We start from the raw sequence: 20,702 nt of genomic DNA on the forward strand, positions 1-20,702 counted from the left end.
TGTTACTTCAAATTATTACTGCAGCTCCTACCTATGGCCTCCGAAAATTGCTCCAGTCTATTCAGAAGGGTGCAGCCCACCATCTCACAAGTGCATGGAAACAAAACAACATCATCACATCACTGTGTTCTGTTCATTGGTTCCCTATCACCTTCTGTCTCATTCACAGCAAAATCACTCTGTGTCTTCAGGGTCATGCCCCATACAGCTGTGATCTCATTCTTCCCTATACCACCTTTTTTCTGGTCCTCTCCATGTCCCACTCTCTCCTCTCCTCCATGTCAGAATTCAATTGAGAGGTTATGTCACTCAAGAGGAGCAAAGCAACCTAGGTAAGGCTACATTACATATACACCATGCATCAGAGCACAGTAGACTATGCACAAGTGTATCAGCTTAAGGAAGAAAGGGGAAAAAAGCAATCGGAAAGCGAAAAGGAAGAGGATATTGCTTCTCACTCTCCCCCTTTATCTTGACCGGGTGGATTTTTGTACAGCTTTTTAATGACATGCAGTGTGGCACAAAGTTTAACCCCTCATAATCAATCAGGAGTTCACATATTACCACTCTTATAATCAGAATCTTCCAGTGATCAAATATATATATTTGCACTCACATCTCCCACAATACATCTTCCCTAATGGGATCACACACCAGCTGTCCTTTCATATAAGCATTTGCATCACTAATAAAAGACGAGATGGCCTGAAGGAGGTTCTTTGCGTCATTCATGCTGTCATCACCAAATTCTATTGCTAAGAAAATAAAAAATTTATTTAGATGTTATGATACAGAAGATACTGTGCAACATATAGAGGAAACAGAGCCATGAGAAAATATTACAAGAAATACGAGTTCTTTACTATTTATCTGTCACAGCAAAAGTTTTGTTAAATTACCTACAAACTTAACTAAAAACATTAATCTTTAGGCATATTAGATTTAATGGTTCTAAAACAATCCAGTAATTAAAAATGGCACAGCACATATTTATAGAAAGCAAATACAATGGCCCAAAGACTGAGAAAAACTATCTGAAGCAGAATCTGATATTTTACAATAGTCTTTCACATACTGAATTTTTCCATCTAGTAGGCACCCAAAAATAGTTAAATCAGCCATATTTGTAATTACCACCAAAAAAATTAAGTATACAACTCACTCATAAAAATCAAAAATAAATCATCACATCTCCTGATGTGTAACACAAAATACTTACCTGTTTTTAAAGAGGCATACATGTTTAATTAACCATAACATCATCTTCAGTCCATCAATGTGGGATAACATCATACCACTAAGAGGGATTCTAGTTTTAGCCCATGTGAAAGCTCTACAATTAAAGTCAGGGCTTACTAATAAATATTTGCTTCAGATAGAAGAAAAGAAAATCTGCTCAGGTTTGAACTATAGTTTCTGAAATAGTGCTGAGAACACTCCGTCTTTGGCTACACCTGCAGGTAAACCATGGACAGCAACAGTCTACCTGCACCCATCACTGACATCAGCTGTCAGCTGTGGATCATCTTCATAAATTACACAAAGTTATACATGTTTTAACTTACACTGCAATATTGGAGCCAAATTCAGCTCTCATGTAAGTGGGCGCTACTCCCATTGAGTTATGGCCACTGGAAGTTGCACCCACCAACATCAGGGCTGAATTTAAACTTAATCCTTTAGAGAATCAAGTCAGAGTAAGGTACAGAGCCTTGACATATCCACTGAACATAAGTAGGGCCCTACCAATTTCACAGCTGTGAAAAACACATCACGGACTGTGAAATAAGCCCTTCCCTGTGAAATCCGATGTCCCCTTGTTCGTAGGAGTGCCCCAGCAAAGGGGGCTCCTAGCTCCGGCTGGGCTGGGGAGGGACAGGACTTGTCCATCTCCTGCACAGCTGCTCTGGGGGAGATCAGACCCACCTCAACCTCTGGGAGCCTCCTGCGGCCCTAAACATAAGGAACATTGCTTTGCCACATATACCTGTTTTCTGACTAACTTACACCCAAAGTATAGTTTATTATAGTGTACTTCTCCTTATATCAGTGCTGAGTGTGCCCTACAGTTTCCATGGCACCCTCCCTCTGGCCCCACAAACACACATGTTACAAGGGTCTCCTTTGTATGACTACAAAACACTGAACAAAAGCACACACCATTAAGAAAGATGAACAGTAGGTGCAAGAAAAACCTGTGGTGGAAGCCATAGGCCAGACCTGATTTCACTGACACCAATATAAATCCAAAAACAAGTCTAACAGTTTAAACAGAATCTCTCTGGATTTACCCCCAATATAATAGAGGTCAAAATCTGGCTCTATATTTGAGAGATTCTCAACTTGTGGGCGAATAAAATCTGTCTTAACGTCGCATTAAGATTGGTTTCAAAAATAAAACTTTACTGTGTTTTTCAAATCAGACATTTACTTTTTTTTTTTTTTTTTTTGGTAAAAAAGTTACAGAAATTGGATATCAGTTTTTATCCAATAAGATTACTCAATGAATTTCTCTGGTCACAGGAACTGTAAGATAAGCACACATGATAAATGTTTAATACAGTGAAGTCCACTTTGAATAAAGCAGTTCTTTTTCACTGATTTATGCCTATCTCCTATACTACAAGTATGGTCCAGTGCAGATGCACAGTCCAGTTCAAATGTGTTTAGTTCTAGAGTGGAAGAAGAGGCGTACATCACTCCAAAATTACGCTGTTCTGTACACTATCCCTGAAGCTCTGTTACTGGCCACTGTTGGGAGACAAGATTCTGGGCTAGATGGACCATTGGTCTGATCCAGTATGGCAGCTCTTGTTTTCTTATGTTCACTCATTCATGTCTATAATCACCTTGGATGAAGTCCCTGAGAAAGTTCTGTCTCCTGAACAAACAAGCTTTATCATCCTGGTGGACAGCTCCATTGTGCCAGAGAAGCAGAGTGGTTAACCACTGTCCATATCTCAGAGTTTCAGGAGCTCATTAATGGGCCTAGACCATTAGACTCCTGTGACAAATAAAGGGGACCGGGGGCTGGGAGGTAGCTCCCTTTTGTGGACACCCACCCAGCCTGTTAGCTATAGAATTCCTCTTCGTAGCTATTTTCTACTTGCTTTACCTGTAAAGGGTTAACAAGCCCACAGGTAAAAGGAAAGGAGGGGCACCTGACCAAAAGAGCCAATGGGAGGGCTAGAATTTTTTAAAATTGGGAAAAAACTTCCCTTTGTCTGTGTGTTATGGTTCTCCGGGAAAGAGGGGAACAGGGAGCAGTTATGCTGTGAGAAGCTGAAAGCCAGGTATGAAAAACCATCAGATCATACCTAGAGACTGCTTATCTGAAACCCCAGATATGTAAGTAAATTAGGAAATGTCAAGGAAGACATGATTAGGTTTATTTCTGTTTATTTCTTATTGGCTTGTGGACTCTTCTGTGCTAACCCCAAATGCTTTTGTTTTGCTTGTAACCTTTAAACTGGACCTCAGGAAGGTTATTCTTGATGTTTCATTTTTGTAAGTGAGTTTTTTAAATCTAGCAAAAGCCTAAGTTCCAGATGTATTTTCTTTCTTTTTGTTTTTAATAAAATTTACCTTTTTTAAAAACAGGATTGGGTTTTTTGTGTCCTAAGAGGTCTGTGCATATGTTGTTTAATTAGCTGGTGGCAACAGCTGATTTCCTTTGTTTTTCTTTCTCAGTTTTTCTCCATGGGGCGGGGGGGAGGGGAGGGCTTGAGGGTACCCCACAGGAAGGAATTCCCCAGTGCGCCTTTCTGGTTTCAAAGGGTTTTTTTGCACTTGGGTGGTGGCAGCATCTACCCATCCAAGGTCAGAGAGAAGCTTGTAACCTTGGGAGTTTAATACAAGCCTGGAGTGGCCAGTATTAATTTTTAAAATCCTTGCGGGCCCCCACCTTCTGCACTCGATGTGCCAGAGTGGGGAATCAGCCCTGACAACTCCTGACTCCCAAGTCTGTATTCTAACCTCTAGAATATGCCTCCTCTTAAAGACAGCTATCGTTGGGTCAAATGTAGGCCAACAGAGCTTTTTGAGGAACAAACAAAGGAGAGCAAGGAGGTACAAACAAAGAACTCAGGCAGAATTTCTCTGCACTAAGCAATTTATATCGGAAGCAGTTGCAAAAGGCAGCATACAGAAGCAAGTAGTAAAAGAAGCTTTAAAAATGAATTAAACAGTGGGGACGGATGGATGCACAGACACACACAAAGCTAACTCAGGAGAGGGGGACAGACTCTGGCTTTTTATCTTGGGCCTTGTCTGCACTACACGGTTTTGTTGATACAAGTCAGCTTTTGTCGACAAAACAGTGGAGGTGTACACACTGAAAATGCTTCTCCCGCCGCTATAACTCCCCTGCCATGCCGACATAATAAAAGCATCTCGACGAGCATCGCAAAGCTTTTTGCTACATAGTTAGAGCAACGCAGTGTAGACGCTTCACTAGGTTATGTCACTCTAACTGGCCTCCAGGAGGTGTCCCACAATGCCCATCATGACCGCTCTGGCCAGCAGTTTGAACTCTCCTGCCCTGGAGGTACACAGGTACGTGCCCCTCCCCCATTTAAAGGCCGACCCCATCTTCCCAGCCGACCGTGATGGCTTTACCCAGCAGCCACGCTCCCACGTGGAGCACACCGGAGCTGCTGGATCTGCTGAGTACATGGGGAGAAGAGGCTCTGCAGCTGCAGCTTTGCACCAGCCGTAAGAATTTTGATACCGATGGGCTGACTGCTAGCGCCACGCAGGAGAAGGGGCAAGAAAAGGACACGCAGTAGGCAGGCGTATCAGAAGGCAAGCGAGTCAAGCCATCGTTCTGGCGTGGTGCCGAAGACCTGCTGCTTCTAGAAGGAGCTGGATGCCCATCCTCGGCGACGATCCCACCTCCACTGCCAAGAGCCCTGTGGATACTTCAGCGGGACTGGAGGCAGCTAGGCCAGTGGACTCAACCGCAATGAGGAAGTGGTGGACGAGAAGGTGGAGCCGGAGGACAAAGTGGAGCAGGCGGCAGGGTCATCCGGTGGTGCAGTGAGTCAGGGACTCTTCTCCACTCTGGAGGGGTCTAGCCAGTCCCAGCACTCCGAGTATGGCGCACACCATGCAGGAGAGGGGAGCTCCAGGAAGTGCTCATTTTACTTTGATAGCACATGGTGAGACGAGACTGAGCTCTCATATACTTAGTTATATGGTAGAGGAGGGATTCAGGACAGAAATTAAAAACAGAGCCAGTGCATTGACACAGTGGGGCCAGGGCAGAAAAGTTTGTTCATGTACACGGGGATGCCTCTGGAATCCTCCGGAGTGAGCTCTAGGAAAAACTTTCCTGTAGGTATTCTGCAATCTTCTGCCAAAGGTTCCTTGGGAGAGCTGCCTCGTTTCTCCTCTCGCTCTAGGAAACTTTGATGCATCACCTGGCAATTACTGCTGCAGGGACCAGAGCAGCACACAGGCAAGGGGCATACAGAACCAGTCTGCAGTCACACGCATGCAGGAGATGCTCCCTTGTGTCCTGGGTTACCCTTAAGCATGAGATATCGGGTTCGATTACTATAGCCTGGGGAAAGGGGTACCAATATTCAGAATAGGCTCCCAACTGCTTATAATAACCCCCCTTCACAAACCACCCTTTGTCCCTTCTTGCTCTTTCTCCCTTGCCCACTCTCCTCCCCGCAAACTCACGGCAACCTGTGTGCTAGCCAAGGGACAGTGAGAAAGAGGTGTATGTGTACCTTTTGTGATTCACGGCTGTCAACGCACTCACAATACTGTCTCTGTTCATTATTTCTTTGCGTTCTGCAGATGTCCCCTTGAGAACACACTCCTCCACACCAGCGGAGCACCACCATCAGGTAAGGCAGCAACCCAGGAGGAGTAAGGAGGATATGTTTCATGAACTGCTGCAGTCAACAGATGCGAAATGAGCGTGGAGGGGGACAATTAATGAAAGACTGAGGGTGGACAGCCAAGGAAGTTCACAGGGGCAGGAACGGATGATAAAGCTCCTGGAGGACCAGACGGAGATGCTGAAGTCCCTCATTAGCCTGCAATCAGAGCAAGCCCGTGCCCAACTCCCCCTCTGGCCACTACAGAACTCCAGTCCATGCCCTCCCCAAACTCCCCAACCGCATTCATTGCGTATTCCCGGTTCCTCACGGTACCCCATGCATGCCACACCTGGAATTACACCCAGCTGTAAGAGCCCTAACTGCAAGACTGTTCCTCATTTTCATGTCCCGTTTGTCTGAAAATTTGTGTTTTAGCCGATTATTAAACTTGAGTCTTTGAAATAAACTGAGTCTTTATTTGTGACATACATACATCGCTCAGTGTGAACACTGAAACACAGTGGCTGTAGGTAGGAATATTTGCTCCTTGCAATAATGCTCAAGAAGTGAGCACTACAGAGGTAATTCATGGCAGCCTAGCCAAATCCATCACATACAGACACGCTACTGAGAATCGCTGTCAAAATACTCCTTCAAAGCCTCCCTGATTCAAACAGGCTCCCGCTGTGCCCCTCTAATTACCCTGGCATCTGGCTGCTCAAAATTAGCAGCCAGCCAGCCAGCCAGCCAATCAGCCTCAGCAGCCCTCCCCTGGAGAACTCCACTTCTATTAGCAAATATTATGTAGAGTACAGCAGGTCGCGATGATCACTGGATTATTTTCCTCATTGAGATCTAACCGGCCAAAAAAACCAGCACCAGCAACCTTTTAAATCAGCCAAAGGCACATTCAACGGTCATTCTGCACCTGCTGAGCCTGTTGTTGAAGTGTTCCTTGCTGCTGCCTAGGTTTCCCGTGTAAGGCTCCATGAGCCATGGGATTGTCTCCAAGGATCACTATGGGCATTTGCACATTCCCACACTGGAAAATTCTGGTTTGGAAAGAAAGTCGCAGTGTGCAGCTTTTTATGCAGTCAAGTGTTCCTAAAGATGCCTGCATCATGCACCTTCCCTGACCAACCGGCACTTACGTCAGCAAAACGGTCCCAGTAATCCAGCACCCACAAGACCATGGAGAAGTAGCCCTTTTGGTTGATGTACTCCATTGCAAGATGGTCGGAGGCCAAAATTGGGATATCTGTGCCATCTATCAACCCGCCACAGTTAGGGAATCCCATTGCCTCAAAGCCATCAATTATTTCCTGCACACTACCCAGAGTCATAGTTCTTCGAAGCAGGAGGCAATTAATGGTCCTATATATTTGCATTCCCGTAGCCCGCACTGTGGGCTTTCCAACTGCAAACTGATTCGCAACTGACTGGTAAGCAGTCTGAAGTTGCCAGCTTCGACATACCGATTGCCATTTGCTTTTCCACAGTGAGGGCAGGTCTCAGTCTGGTATCCTTGCGCCGCAGGGCAGGGGCGAGCTCTGCACACAGCAAGGTGGCTTTGTGCATCCAAAAGTTCTGCAGCCACCGCGCATCATCCCAGACCTGCACCACGATGTGATCCCGACAGTCCACCGTAGCAAGCTGGTCCGTGAATGCCAGCAGCAATCCTGAATTATTTGTTTCCATGGAAGACAGCTGGGCAGGCATTACCGATGAACTCTGTTTCGCAGCTCATGAAATACTGCAGGACCATCTGTGTTGTGTTCATAACACTCATCACCTGATGATCAGCAGCTCAGAATCCAGGCTGTCAGGCAGAGATGAAGGGTGCACAGTTTACAAGGGCTGTTGAAAAACAGCATGAAATGAAGCCCATGGAATGATGGCATGGAATGAACTGCATCGTGGGACAGTGAGCATGTTCCCATGATGCACCGCGATCCATTCCCAGAGCTCCCAGTGGCAGAGGGTGGTGAGATGCAGTGGGATAGCTACCCATAATGCAGTGCTCTGTTGATGCAAGAGCAACAACTGTGGACATGCTCAGCTGAAAAAGGAGTGTTGCGTGGATGCGCTCCACTGATATTATTAAAGCAACTTAAGTCTACTTAAGTTTTGTCAATGATCATAACTCTGTATTGTAGACATGGCCTTAGATCAGTCCCATGTCCCACAGCACGTCCTGCCTTATTAACCTTACGTGCCCACTTTGTATAGACGGCAGCAGTCATTCACGTATCCGTTTGCTTCTGTAGGTTACATCAGCAGATTCTCATTTTTACCACTGGACTCCAAATCATAAGGTTTCTTATGTCCTTATCCTTTATCAGATGAGACGTGCACAAGAGCCCAGACTCATTGCAGTGAGTCTTCACATCCTGTAAATGAACTAATGAGGCTCTAGCAAATGATGGGTAACCATTCATCAGCTGCAGGGCAGTCGGCACTTCTCCTCACCCCAGGGTCAGCTTTAGAAAGTTTGGCTGAGCTATTGAGCCATAAAATACGTATGTACGACGTAATAATGTAGTTTGGGTTTCCATTTCTTTATAAAAACAAACAAACACGTTTGTTCAGGGCTCCAATGCCTTGAGGTGCATGTCAAGGACCCATTCGTGTGCTCAAAACTAATTTTGTCTTGTGACGGGTGCAGAGACCCTGAGGTGAGGAGCATGCCATCCATTTTCTGCCGCAGAAAACCTCACACACATCCACACTTAGGGCTTGCTCAGCATCCAGATTCTTCTAGAATTTGCTCTTTATTTTCCCTAGTAATGGAGGTCTGTTGCTGAGAGTCAGGCTAAGTCTACAGCGGCACAACAGCTGTGCTGAGCACGGTAGTTACTTCCTACATCAACAGAAGGGGGTTTTCCATTCAAGCAGCTACTCCACCTCTCCAAGAGGCAGTAGGTTGGAAGAATTCTTCCATCAACCTAGTCGCATCTACTCTGGGGGTTAAGTCAACCTAACTATGGTGCTCATGGCACAAAATTTTTCACAGCCCTGAGCAGCCTAGCTAGGTCTATCTAATTCTTAACTCTCTCTTCATCCCTTTCTGTGAAATATTTTAAGAATAAACAGCACTCCTAGAGCCTTCGGCTACCAAGGCACGGTCAACGCTGAAAAAACAGATCAACCTAGCTACATCCCTCAGGGGCTGTAAAAAGTGTTGCACTCTGAGCACTGGAGTAAGGTTGACCTAAACCCAAGGGAAGATGCAGAAGAATTCTTCCATTGAGCTAGCTACCACCTCTTGGAGAGTGGATTAACTATATCGACAGAAAAACTCCTTCCGTCAACGAGGTGAGCATCTACCCTAGGGTGCCACAGCGGCACAACTGCAGCGCCGTAGCTGTGCCGCTGTAGTGTAGACATACCCCTAACGTGAGCAAGGATCCATTGAGGCAGCGGAAAAGTGTAGCTCCTACAAATAGCTGAAGTTATTTAAGCAGCAAAAAGATCTCTCTGTCAGTGAACTGTTTAAGCATGAAAATTCCCAGCATGTTAGAGATCAGCACACATTACCAAGGTGCTGAGCAGTCTTCTACGTGTGGGAATTAACGTAGTTAGACTCCACATGAAGATAACCCAATTGAAGATTGAAGCGCTGACCCCCTCAGTATTTTGGAGGATTGCGTGAAAAGACAAACTAATCAGCCCCTTTTTCTTCTTACCTGATCTGTACTTGCTGCGCAAACAAAACATTCTGAATTCATCCGCTGAATTCTTTGTCAAAAAATCCTAATCAACAAACAAATAATCAATCAGTATTATACTAGACATAGTCTAAACAGATCTTCATTGTGTAATTTTACACTTTGTATTTGATGGGATTTGTATTTCTGTATTTTGTGTTCATTTCTTAGCCTTTTGGGAATGATTAATAAATACATTTTTGATTATCCAGTTTTGCCATTATAATGTTTTAATGTATGAAAACGATTATTTTAATTGTTCAACTTTAAACTAAAGTTTATTTGTGGCAGAATTAAACAAGACAATGTCAGATATATGCCAGCTGTCGATATAAAGCATTGAAAGATGCATTCAAAATTAAATTTTCACCGTTATGATCATCTCACGCAAGCACACAGTATGAAGGACAAAGAGAAAAATAAACCTGAAATGCTGTGCTGAGATTCAGATACAACAGAAAGGGGAAGGTACCCTGAAGTCTTGCTAGCTTCACAAACAGAACGTTGGATTTGTTGAACTAGATTAGAGTTTAATTTATATGTTATAATTAGATTAGAATATGTAGGAATAGAAGGAAAATCAGGACTGTGTGAAAGTTAACTTCTCCTGTACTACCTTGATTTATCCATACAGACCTGTCAAAAACCTACTCATCCAGAGGGTAACTCCCTCATTTTGGATTAATGTTAAGGTTGCTTTAAAAATTCATTCTTGTGATAATGAAATTTACTGTGTCTTCCAAAGAACTATTTCAAATTGTGATGGTTTATTTAAAAATGGTCAACCACGTGACAACCCCGTCTACTTCTCAGCACGAAGAGTGGCAGGTAACAGTGAATGCTACATTCATGATCTTTTAAATTAGCAGATGAGAGGTAGTAAATTGGTAGCCCCTCTAAGTACTGCTGAACCATAGCATTGCAATGAGAAGTTAGTACAAGTCTGAAAAGATGGGAAAACAAAGAAATGCATACAGAAATGTAGCGTCTGTTTCAATATTACAGAGCAAGTGGCACAGTGAAGGTAGCAAAATGTCGAGCACGTACAGTGTCTAAAATAAAAATAGAAATAATTGGGGCAATCAAGGCTAAGCTAAATCAAGAATCAGACTGTGATACTAAATTATCTTTCTATACACTTTCTATAGCTTAGTAAACTCAAAGTGCCTGAAGACACTGTGGTAGTGTATGGTAGGAGAGTATTATGCCTAAGGAAGGAAATAAATTGTATGAATCAAAACTCTGAGCTGGAGCAAGGCCCATCTGGATTATCTGAATTGGAAGATCTTGATAGATGGATATGTGTATGTATGTATATATGGTTTGTTTTGTTTTTTTTTCAAATCTATGTTTTGGGGGAAAACATGTTACTCTTCAAAACCGGGTGTGTGGGAAAACTGAAAATATTCACACAAAACTGATTTTGGGGGAGAATATGAATAGCTATTTTAACAGACCAGAAGGTGTGTGCATGTGGAATACTGCAGAAAAGCACAGCTTGATCAAGGGCATCAAACATGGCTGCAGGAAAGGAAAGCCATGCCTCACTGACTATTTGCAATGTGTTCAGTGTATTACTGGCAGGGGAGATAAAGCGATGGCAGTAGGCATTGTCATCCTAGCCTTGAATTTTTTTAGAACTCTCATGAAAAGTCCCACATAGGGTTTAGCTTTCATGATGCAGAATGACTAAATGCGAGGAAGTTTGGTTCACTGGTCTGAAAATTACCTACAGGACAAGATTACCTTCATTAATCATGGCTAATCTATATATATTTAGACTAAAGAAAAAGTACACCTGGGGAACTGCAGGGAGGGGTGCTGGGTCAGTAGTTATTTATTGTTGAATGTATCTGACTTGCCCTGGATGTAAATGCTATTTGCTATGACAAAGTTCTCTTCACCTTCCCAGGAACATTCTCTCTCAGCTCATAACATTCCATTAGAAATGCAGCTGCCGACTATTTCTATTTTTTGAAGTTGTGCTTTTTGCGTTAACCCTCATTCCTCCAACTCCTCTCCAGCACCTGTCTATACTAGGAAAATTACTGTCAGCAATGGATAATTTTCCTAGGGCACATGAGGCTTAGCTGTACACAGACAGCATCAGGAGAATTAAGAATAAAGCAGCTCACATTCCACTCTGATTTTCAAAGGATTATAATTAGTCTTCCAGGAGGGCAGAGAGAGAGGAATGTATGTGCTGAGACAGCCTTTTAATCCTTGTCTACATGAGGAAAATTACCCATTGCTGACAACGGATGTCAGCAATGAGTGCAGCTGAACTGGTGCTAAACACAGCTTAATTGTACACGTAATCAAGGACAAACTGTGTTCCGCACCACTTCAAAACCTGTGGTTAAACCCACTAATAAACATATAGACAGGAGCCATCAGAAGTAACTGCTTCAGTGGAGTTAGCTAAGAAAGCTGCTTTTGGCAAGAGCCTATGCCTCTCTAATACGGTAATCATCTAACAGGATCGCACAGGCTGAAACACTGCGAGCACTTGATATTAGCTACGAGGTAAAGGTCTATTTGAGTTAAGAAGAGTGACAGTAAAATAAATAAAATTAAATTAAAACAAAAATACCAGCTACAACAGCCGTCTACACTGGTGATGGAAAATACATCAGTTCCATATAAAAGGGTTTACATTATCAAATCCTGCTTCATTATAAATGAGATAAGGAATGAAGTCTCAAAAAAGTAGTGTCCCCAGACTGAAAGAGTTTGAATAACCTATGTTAATGAATTCATATCTGCTTGTCTGCTGACCAGTTTAATAGATGGTATGAATGTTGTGTTCCAGAATATGTATCTTTGTTCACGTATGTTAAGACAGGAGTATCAAATTCACTATGCGAACAGAACTGAACTATATCTTTTGATTATGGCTCATTGCCTTGGCCTTAGGACGCTAAACAACCCTTAAGTAAGAGCAGGTTTCCTACTGATAACTAAAGGTTAATATGCTTGAATAAGACATAATGGGCACAAAGGCCCCAATCTGAGGAACAGAGACAACTTCTGTTGGTGAGAGAGACATGCTTTCAAGCCTACACAGAGTTCTTCTTCAGGTCTGGAAATTTGGGGAAAGCGTTTCTCTACAGGACAGGATTTAAACACATGATTTAAACGTGTCCACATTTTTTTCCTGAATCAGGGCCACAATGAATGATAGCACATTAAACACACACACACGCACGCACCAGAACTTCTCTAGTTCATAACAATATTTTACCTTAATTGTAATGTAGTTTTTTAATGATTTTGACATTTTTTCTTGATTTCCTTTAATAAGCAAATGCCCTGGAAGAAAAAATATGGTTAAATTAGTCTGCTACTGAATGAGAGGTGAATGAAAAAGCAAACTCTGCTTTGAGGAACTGGAGGTAGAATATGCTTAGATGGATTTGTCATAACCATTTCAGTGCAGTGCTTTGTATTTTTAACCACAGCTTTACGCCAAATCCTACACCATTAGGCACCCAGAGGTTTGGATGGGGACATTTTAAACTAATCTAAAGAAATAAAACTAACATAATGGAAGTAAATAAATAGCTTGCTTTCACCAGAAATGCCAACACACAGACACACACACACTTCTAAATAATAATAAAAAAAAGTCTTACCTCTTGACATCCTTCTGTAATATTTGGAGGCCTGTAAAGCCTCCTCACACATATAATATCCTCATGCAAAGCAAGGCATTTTCCAACCAAATTCAAAAATGGAATAAAAGCGTAACACAGACGGACAACTAATTCAGAAGCTTTGCCTTACAACAGTGCCCATACAAAATGGGCAAGTTTCAAAGTAGGGAAGAGACATACAAACCTCCACCAAATTTAGGATTTAATAGGAGCAGGTGATACTAAGTGTTCTTACATCTTGCCAGCATTGTTTCATCTATTACAGAAAGATCACATATACACAGTGAAGTTCCACCTTAAAAGGACTTGAAAGCGAGCCAAGGATTTTGAAAAGCAATCAACAGTTTTTACCAGCAGCTTCCCAAAGTAAGGCTAACTGGAAACTGTTTTCCTTGTGAAGATCTGGGCTTAGAAATGCTTCAGGAGCTAAAAGTGATGAAAAAGTTAGTGGGAAGACCAGAGAAGAATGAACTAAAGGGGCAGCCTGAATATATGTCAAAAATAATAAGCTGTATCTGGGATTGCATCCTTTTCACACAAGGCAGATATTTCCCTGGCTGCCCCTCCAACAAAACAGGCCAGCCCCAATTAACAGAAGGCAAGCCCCTTAAAACACATCCACTTTGGAAACCCTGATCATGTGAACGGTATCGTCCTGGCTGCATCATGTTTAGACCTATGAATTGCGATGCTCTAAATCTGACATCTCTGCAAGTAGTTGTGGATAAACTGCTCCCTTCCATCTCCACACATTGAGCAGCACAGACTACCAATTCTGTTCGTGGGGAGCAAGGGAGTTTTATTTATTGCTGTCATACAGTTTAAAGAGAAGGTTGGCAACAGGACTTACAGAGAAGGGGCTTCTGTTCTGAAACCTACTGCCCACTTTGGTCCACTACAACCTGAAAGTGCCAGCCTACAGAGGTCAAGATATTTTATCAGGTTCGGAGGATGGGTTAAGAGGGTAGAAGTGAACTGGTAGTGGGGGACTTACATTTTGGTGTGTTGGGATGATGCATTTGAATGTGGGCGAGCAGTTTGCTTGTTGTTTTAAATTAAACTCCACATGCCCCTAGACTCTTTAATAGCTGCATTTTATAGACTGAAATAAGCTCTGGGTTTTCAGGACCCAGAGCAGAGGAGGGGCAGCAGCCATCCGTATTTACTCCTGGGGAAATTCTGCACCACTGCGCATGTGCAGAATTCATGTCTTCCAGAGACTTTTTATCTCCGCAGAATAAGAATACATTCTGCTGGAGAGGTGCTGCAATTGCACCTTTCGCCCACCAGAGGCTGCTGTGGCACCAGAAGAGAGGGCAGCTGGCTCATGAGCCAAAGCAGCCAGCCACAGCAAGGGAGACAGCAGGGGCTGTTTTTCTCACAGCGGCATACCTGAGGGGCCAGGTGAGGTGGGGAATGACAGAGTGGGGCACCCAGGGGCTGCTGGGGGGGGGGGGGGGTGTCTCACACTGGAATTCAGAAGAGTTAGTTGCGGGGACAGGGACAGAGACAGAGACGAGGCAGATGTGCCTGAATGAATGGGAGAGACTAGGGGTCAGACAGGGTCTTCATGGGGGAGGCTCCCCAACTCCCTAACAATCCCTCCCCCGCATCAAAAAAACCTGTTCCATACTTCTCTCCCCTACACTCCTCCAGATTCACCCCCAGAAATTACTTCCCTCTCCCTAACCTCCTCCGTTACCTCTGACTCCCCCCGAACCTTTGCACTGTTTCTGAGGGATGTGGGACACACATTTCTATACTGTAGTTTAAGTGAACTCCTCAAAGTTCTGTATTAATATGCCTAGTAAGGAATCTATTTGTCAAAAAACATTTCCTGGATGTTTTTTGTTTTCTGTATTGTTACAGACATACTTGCTGACAGGTATTTTGAAATAAATTACCAAAATGATTGAAACCGGCATGCTTATTTTGTGTTATTTTGACAAATAAAATATGCAGGATTTTAAAGTGATGTGTGCAGACTTTTTAGGGGCAGAATTCCCCCAGGAGTATGTATTGCACCTGGGACAGCATGTAGCTCAGCTCAAACATTGCTATACAATGTCACTGACATTTGATAGAGTTCCCTTCAGACATATCGGTACTCTGGGGTCTTGTTTACATTAGCAAAACCATCCATTGCTGATAATGAGCACAAGGAATTTGTGCAGCTGAATTGGTGCCGAGTATGGTTTAGCTATAAGTGTAGCCAAGAACAAAGCACTCAGCACCACTTCAAAAAGTGTGGTTAAAAGCCTTAAGCCAGCTGTTCACATTAAGGGACTAATCCTGAAAGATACTGAGCAACTGCACCTCCCATTCAACTCATAGGTGATCAGCTCCTCTCAGGATCCAGCACTAAATTGTGGCTGTAAGAACTATACTGGACTGTGGATATGAATAATTGAACTTTCCTGGCTATTCAATTACAATAATTCTGCTTTGAACTCCATCCAATTATTACTGCTCCCCACTCAAATCAACACTCTCCAGTGTTCATCTTATACCCCAGTCAGAATGCTCTTTAAAGGATATTATGTGATGTGATTATGTTTTGTTTCTCTTAGACAGCAGAAGTTCTGCTCCTTGTACTGTTCAACAGTCTAATTGGCTGTACCAATTTTACATTATTCAGTGCATAATACTGATTTGCAGGTTTGTTTGTGTGTGCGTGCGTGTACACACAAAAACAAAATCAGGACCTATTACAGAGACCGTGCGTTCAGCCCTGGGTGTGGGGGATGTGGAGAGAAGGGCCCAGTATCGTAGCACTTTGTAGTAATTCCTGTGGCTGATTAAGGATCAGTGGTGATGGTCTCTAGGAAGAATGCGTCGAACCCCTTCCTCCTCAACTGGAAACAGAATCTGTACAATTCACAGTGCTAAGGGTGGGAGAGGAGTCAGGGATCCACAGGTGTAAGACTGGTTTAAAAAGGGATCTGCCATCAAAACAAGATCCTATTTTCAGGCATTTGTCCTTCATCCTATAGCATGCAGTAAGAAATAACGCTGGTCTACTGTGCAAAGGTCATCATTTTCACTTCCCCGCTCGGTGCCTCAGTTTCCCCATATGTAAAATGGGGATAATGATACTGAGCTCTTTGTAAAGTGCTTTGAGACCTGCTACTGAAAAGCATTATACAGGAGCTAGGTATTATTACTAAAGTTAGGCACCTAAATAAAAGTGTCCAAATTTTCAGAGTGATTGAGCACCTGCCGCTCTGACCGACTTCAGTGGAAACTCATATTGCGCTGCACCTGGAAAAAATCAGGCCATTTTTGTGTGTGTGTCTAAGTATGGATTTAAGTGCTTAATTTTAGGCAGGCAGGTTTTAAATGTTTGACCAGAGTATCTCGATCACATGGTTTCATAAGAAGTCATCAGCAACATGTGAATTATTTCAAATCCCACTCCTCTATATGAGAGAATCCCATCACTGGGAGAGGATGGTTCCATTAAAGAATCTAAAATATCAGGATTTTCACAACTTTGGCTTGGTGTTCTTCCCAGAGGCTGAGCAGTCTAAAAATAAAATCTTTAGAAGATGATTTATCCTCAGTGCAGGGATTTTCTTCTAATGAGGACTGCTCTTATGATTCTGAGCCTGCCAGTATTCCAGAGTGTTAGCAGAATTATTTTTGAAGCTGAATCATTTGTCCTAAATAATTCACAATATCCTCCTCCAGCAGCATTTCTTAACTGAAAGAATATAATTTATTGGCTTCTAGAGAATCGTCATCTGAATTCTCACTGGAATCCAGGTTTTTTTTCCCTTTCTTTTTTCTTTCCTTCTTTCTGGGAGAACTCAGAATCCTTCATTCTTTCCTAGACAAGAATGTTTCTACAGTTTGATTTACAACATTTAAGACTAAAACTGAAAGGGTACCACCAGCTAGAATCCTTCACTGAAAAGTAGTGAACATCCTTCACCAAGGAAACCACTAAACTTGCCTGGATTTAGGGAATAAAGCGCGGATAACAGACTGCCACTGGACAATCTCCATTTGTTGATTTACAACATACTCTACACTGGGAGTTGAAACCAGTGTTCAATTTAACCAGTGCAGGTGGTAATACATGAAACAAGTCTGAGCCATTCCCAGTATATTATTTATATTATCATCATGACCCCACTGTACTAGGCACTGTCCAAACCCAAACAAAACGACAGTCCCTGCCCCAAAGAACTTGCTAGTAAGTTTTAAAATTTCAGTTGGTCCCACAAAAGACATATTTGCCTATTAACAGACAAAACAAAAATGGACATCTTTATATTGACTTGAAAACTAATACTTTGTGATTACAGGTCAGGAATTTTTGAAATGACATACTGCTTAGCATTAGAGCTGCAGCAGGAAGATTCCAGGGGTGAGTACTGTCTATACTTGTAATCTCAGAAAGTTAAACTCAAACATATTGGGTCACAGACTGGGTTTAAACCAATAGTTGAGGCATTTGGATATTTGATCAACTATGGCTCCAACATTACAGATATACTCAACTGCAACAAGAGTTTCCTCCAAGCAGAATTGTACTATGGGCATTTCAGTTCTACGGTTCTTTCTTCTCACTCTGATCATTTTTCAAATCCCCATGAATTTAAATCTACTGCTCAGCAAGTTGTGCTAGGCCTATGTTTATATACCACATACTATGGGTCTTATTCCGCAGTCCTTACTCACATGAGTAGTTCAATTAACACAATGGGACTTCTTGCATGAAGAAGCAGTACTCCACATGTGCAGGGGTTGGGGATGCAGAATCAGGCTATTATCATCACCAACTTTGGAGAAAGTCAGAATAATCACTGTGGGAAAGAGGACCATAATACACAGGGTAGATATATTGGTACTGACAATGGTACCAGGGATAAGATGATGCAGTGGCAAAGCCTAATGCAGAGCAAAGTTATCTGGAGTGCTGTACACAGATGTGTTAGGGGCGTTCCTACTCAGAGCAGCAAAAGCATGGAACTATACAATCCTGAGCAATGCCACAAACAGGAGACTCTGTCAGACAAGGGTTTGGCCCCTTCACAGAGTCTATTTAGATAAAACCAATGAGGTAGCTGTCTGGAAAACGTCTTTTGTCTTAACAGGTGACAAAGTCACCCAACTCTCAATCTTTCTCTTTTTTTAAGCTCTGTAAGAGTGTGGAAATAAGAGGTTGAGGCTGTCTACACTATGGGTCCATCCACACTAGACCTCTGAACAATTCCATTCTGAATTTCCCCACTCACCAAGCTGCAGGGGACATTCAGAAGTATGCTTTAGCTAACCTCGTCCTTTATTATTTTTCCCCCCTCTGACCAATGCTGACGGTGCCAAATTGTGATTAAAATCAGTTAAGAGTGCATAGGCTAGATATGGTTTCTATACTTGATTTAAATAAAGTTCACATTGATAAGAGTGTTTAAAAATCAATATGGCCCAAGCTAATTTTAAACCATGTTTGAAAACAGTTAGCTATAAAACAGAATGGCATATCATAGTTGATATGGCAATTTAACCGTCTCTGGTGCTCACCTGTGCTAAGGGGTACGGGAATCTCCTCAAGATATGAAGTGATTAGTCTGTCAACCCTGCCATCAAAGACAATGTAAATTGTTTGGATCACAAAGAGGAAGTTAAAGAAAGCTAGAAAGGAAGACTTCAATGGAGTTATGACAGTTTAGACCAGCTGATGAACTGCTCCCACAGCTTTAGGGGGAAATTTAAAGATAAAGTGCCCAGTGAGTGAGTTCCAAATAGACTGGGCAATACAACAACTGTGGTGAGTTGTGGAGAAACAAGACTGTAAAAAAGAGTAGGAGGCAGAGGGAAGAAATCTTTGTTTGAAGTTGTTTCTTTTTCACGACGCCAGGACAGGAGAGTATAAAGCAACGGAAGTCAATTATAGAGCATGTTAGACACAATCTTGTTTCTTTTCTCATGACTGGAAATAATGCTAACAGTAGATAAAAGTTTCTCAGCAGAATTCAGTGGATTTAGTGAATTTAGAGTTTAGTGCTATGTCAACAACAGATAATTACACATTCAGAACTCCAGTATCTTTCTCTAATCCAGATGTTTCTCTGTTGGAAAAACACCACTGAGGGGTTTTCTTTGTTAATCTGTTTATATATCTCAGCATTATCCTCAGGTTTAATTTTCCATTGGTACAGATGACTTTCCCTACCACAACTCAAATCCCTTTATTACATTTAAAAATACTGCCGTTTTGGTTACAGCTTTCTACTGAACACTTTATTTCAAGCCCAGTGCACCTGATGCCAACAGTTAAAGGACTCCAAGAATGATTTGTAATCCATCTCCGTTTTGGTGCTTCTGAAAATTATAATCAGACATCTCACAGAATTCTGACTCACCTACTTACCCTGCTCACCTTCCCCCAGATCTGGAGGGCTCTGATTCCAAGGTGATGTGTTTTTCTATTTTTAGGAATATACACACAACAATTAAATAAATAAATAAATAAATCTCTTCTAGTTTTCTGGGAGAAATAAATATAAAAAAGACATCTCAAAATTCTAAGGAAAGCAGGTGAAGGATGAGTGAGAATTCTGTGAGATTATATCTTCAATGAGTAATAATTAACCTTCCCTTCCATTTGTTTCATCCAGGGCAAAAAACCCCACATGGTAATGCAGTTTAACTACTTAGAGACTTCCAAAAATCCAATTACAAACTCCTACATTTCTGAACTTTTTTTTAAAATAAGAGTCAATTTGTATTATTTAAGGTAAAATTCATTTTCAATTATCCTTAATTTAGAGAAAACAGAAACTTGGTCATTGTACCAGTATATCTGTATATAAGTTTTTCTCCACATTTCTGAGCATAAAAGCATGCCATGAAAAGCTGAAAGCCATATTCAAAATTTAAGATGACTAAATTTAAGCTGTTACTTACCAGAATGTAGAAAATAATTTCCCCATTGTTCACACTGATGATAAACCTCACACTGTGCAATTTCATTTTCATGATGAGGGAACGCAAGATCTATGCCACCAGTATGGATATCCAGTTGACTTCCAAACACTGTACTGTAATAATATTTTACTGATCAAAATCAGAACACCACAAGAGCCTTTGTAAGGAAATGTAGTAATTAACAGATTGAAACACTTTAAATCCAAATGCTTTCTCCAGTTTATTACAGTAACAGAACAAGTATTCTAAGAAATACTAAAAAAGAAAAGGAGTACTTGTGGCACCTTAGAGACTAACCAATTTATTTGAGCATGAGCTTTCGTGAGCTACAGCTCACTTCACACAGAGAATATGAAATAATACCTCCTCCCACCCCACTGTCCTGCTGGTAATCCAGCAGGACAGTGGGGTGGGAGGAGGTATTATTTCATATTCTCTGTGTATATATAAAGTCTGCTGCAGTTTCCACGGTATGCATCCGATGAAGTGAGCTGTAGCTCACGAAAGCTCATGCTCAAATAAATTGGTTAGTCTCTAAGGTGCCACAAGTACTCCTTTTCTTTTTGCGA

The 20,702-nt window shown here is 42.1% G+C and overlaps 1 protein-coding gene across 6 annotated transcripts in view; it reads right to left on the reverse strand.

Moving 5' to 3' along the window:
- The window catches only part of CARS2 (cysteinyl-tRNA synthetase 2, mitochondrial), a 72,077-nt gene that overhangs the window by 7,296 nt on the left and 44,079 nt on the right, over positions 1–20,702 (reverse strand). For all 6 annotated transcript variants that reach the window (XM_048855211.2, XM_048855196.2, XM_048855174.2 and 3 more), the window contains 4 exons: positions 20,113–20,246; positions 12,786–12,853; positions 9,521–9,587; positions 617–755 (listed from right to left, as the gene is read on the reverse strand). In XM_048855211.2, coding sequence (XP_048711168.1) covers positions 617–755; positions 9,521–9,587; positions 12,786–12,853; positions 20,113–20,246 — 408 coding nt within the window. The remainder of the gene's footprint in view (positions 1–616; positions 756–9,520; positions 9,588–12,785; positions 12,854–20,112; positions 20,247–20,702) is intronic.

The sequence above is a fragment of the Caretta caretta genome, chromosome 1 (genome assembly GCF_965140235.1).
Source record: "Caretta caretta isolate rCarCar2 chromosome 1, rCarCar1.hap1, whole genome shotgun sequence".
Classification (NCBI taxonomy): Eukaryota; Metazoa; Chordata; order Testudines; family Cheloniidae; genus Caretta; species Caretta caretta.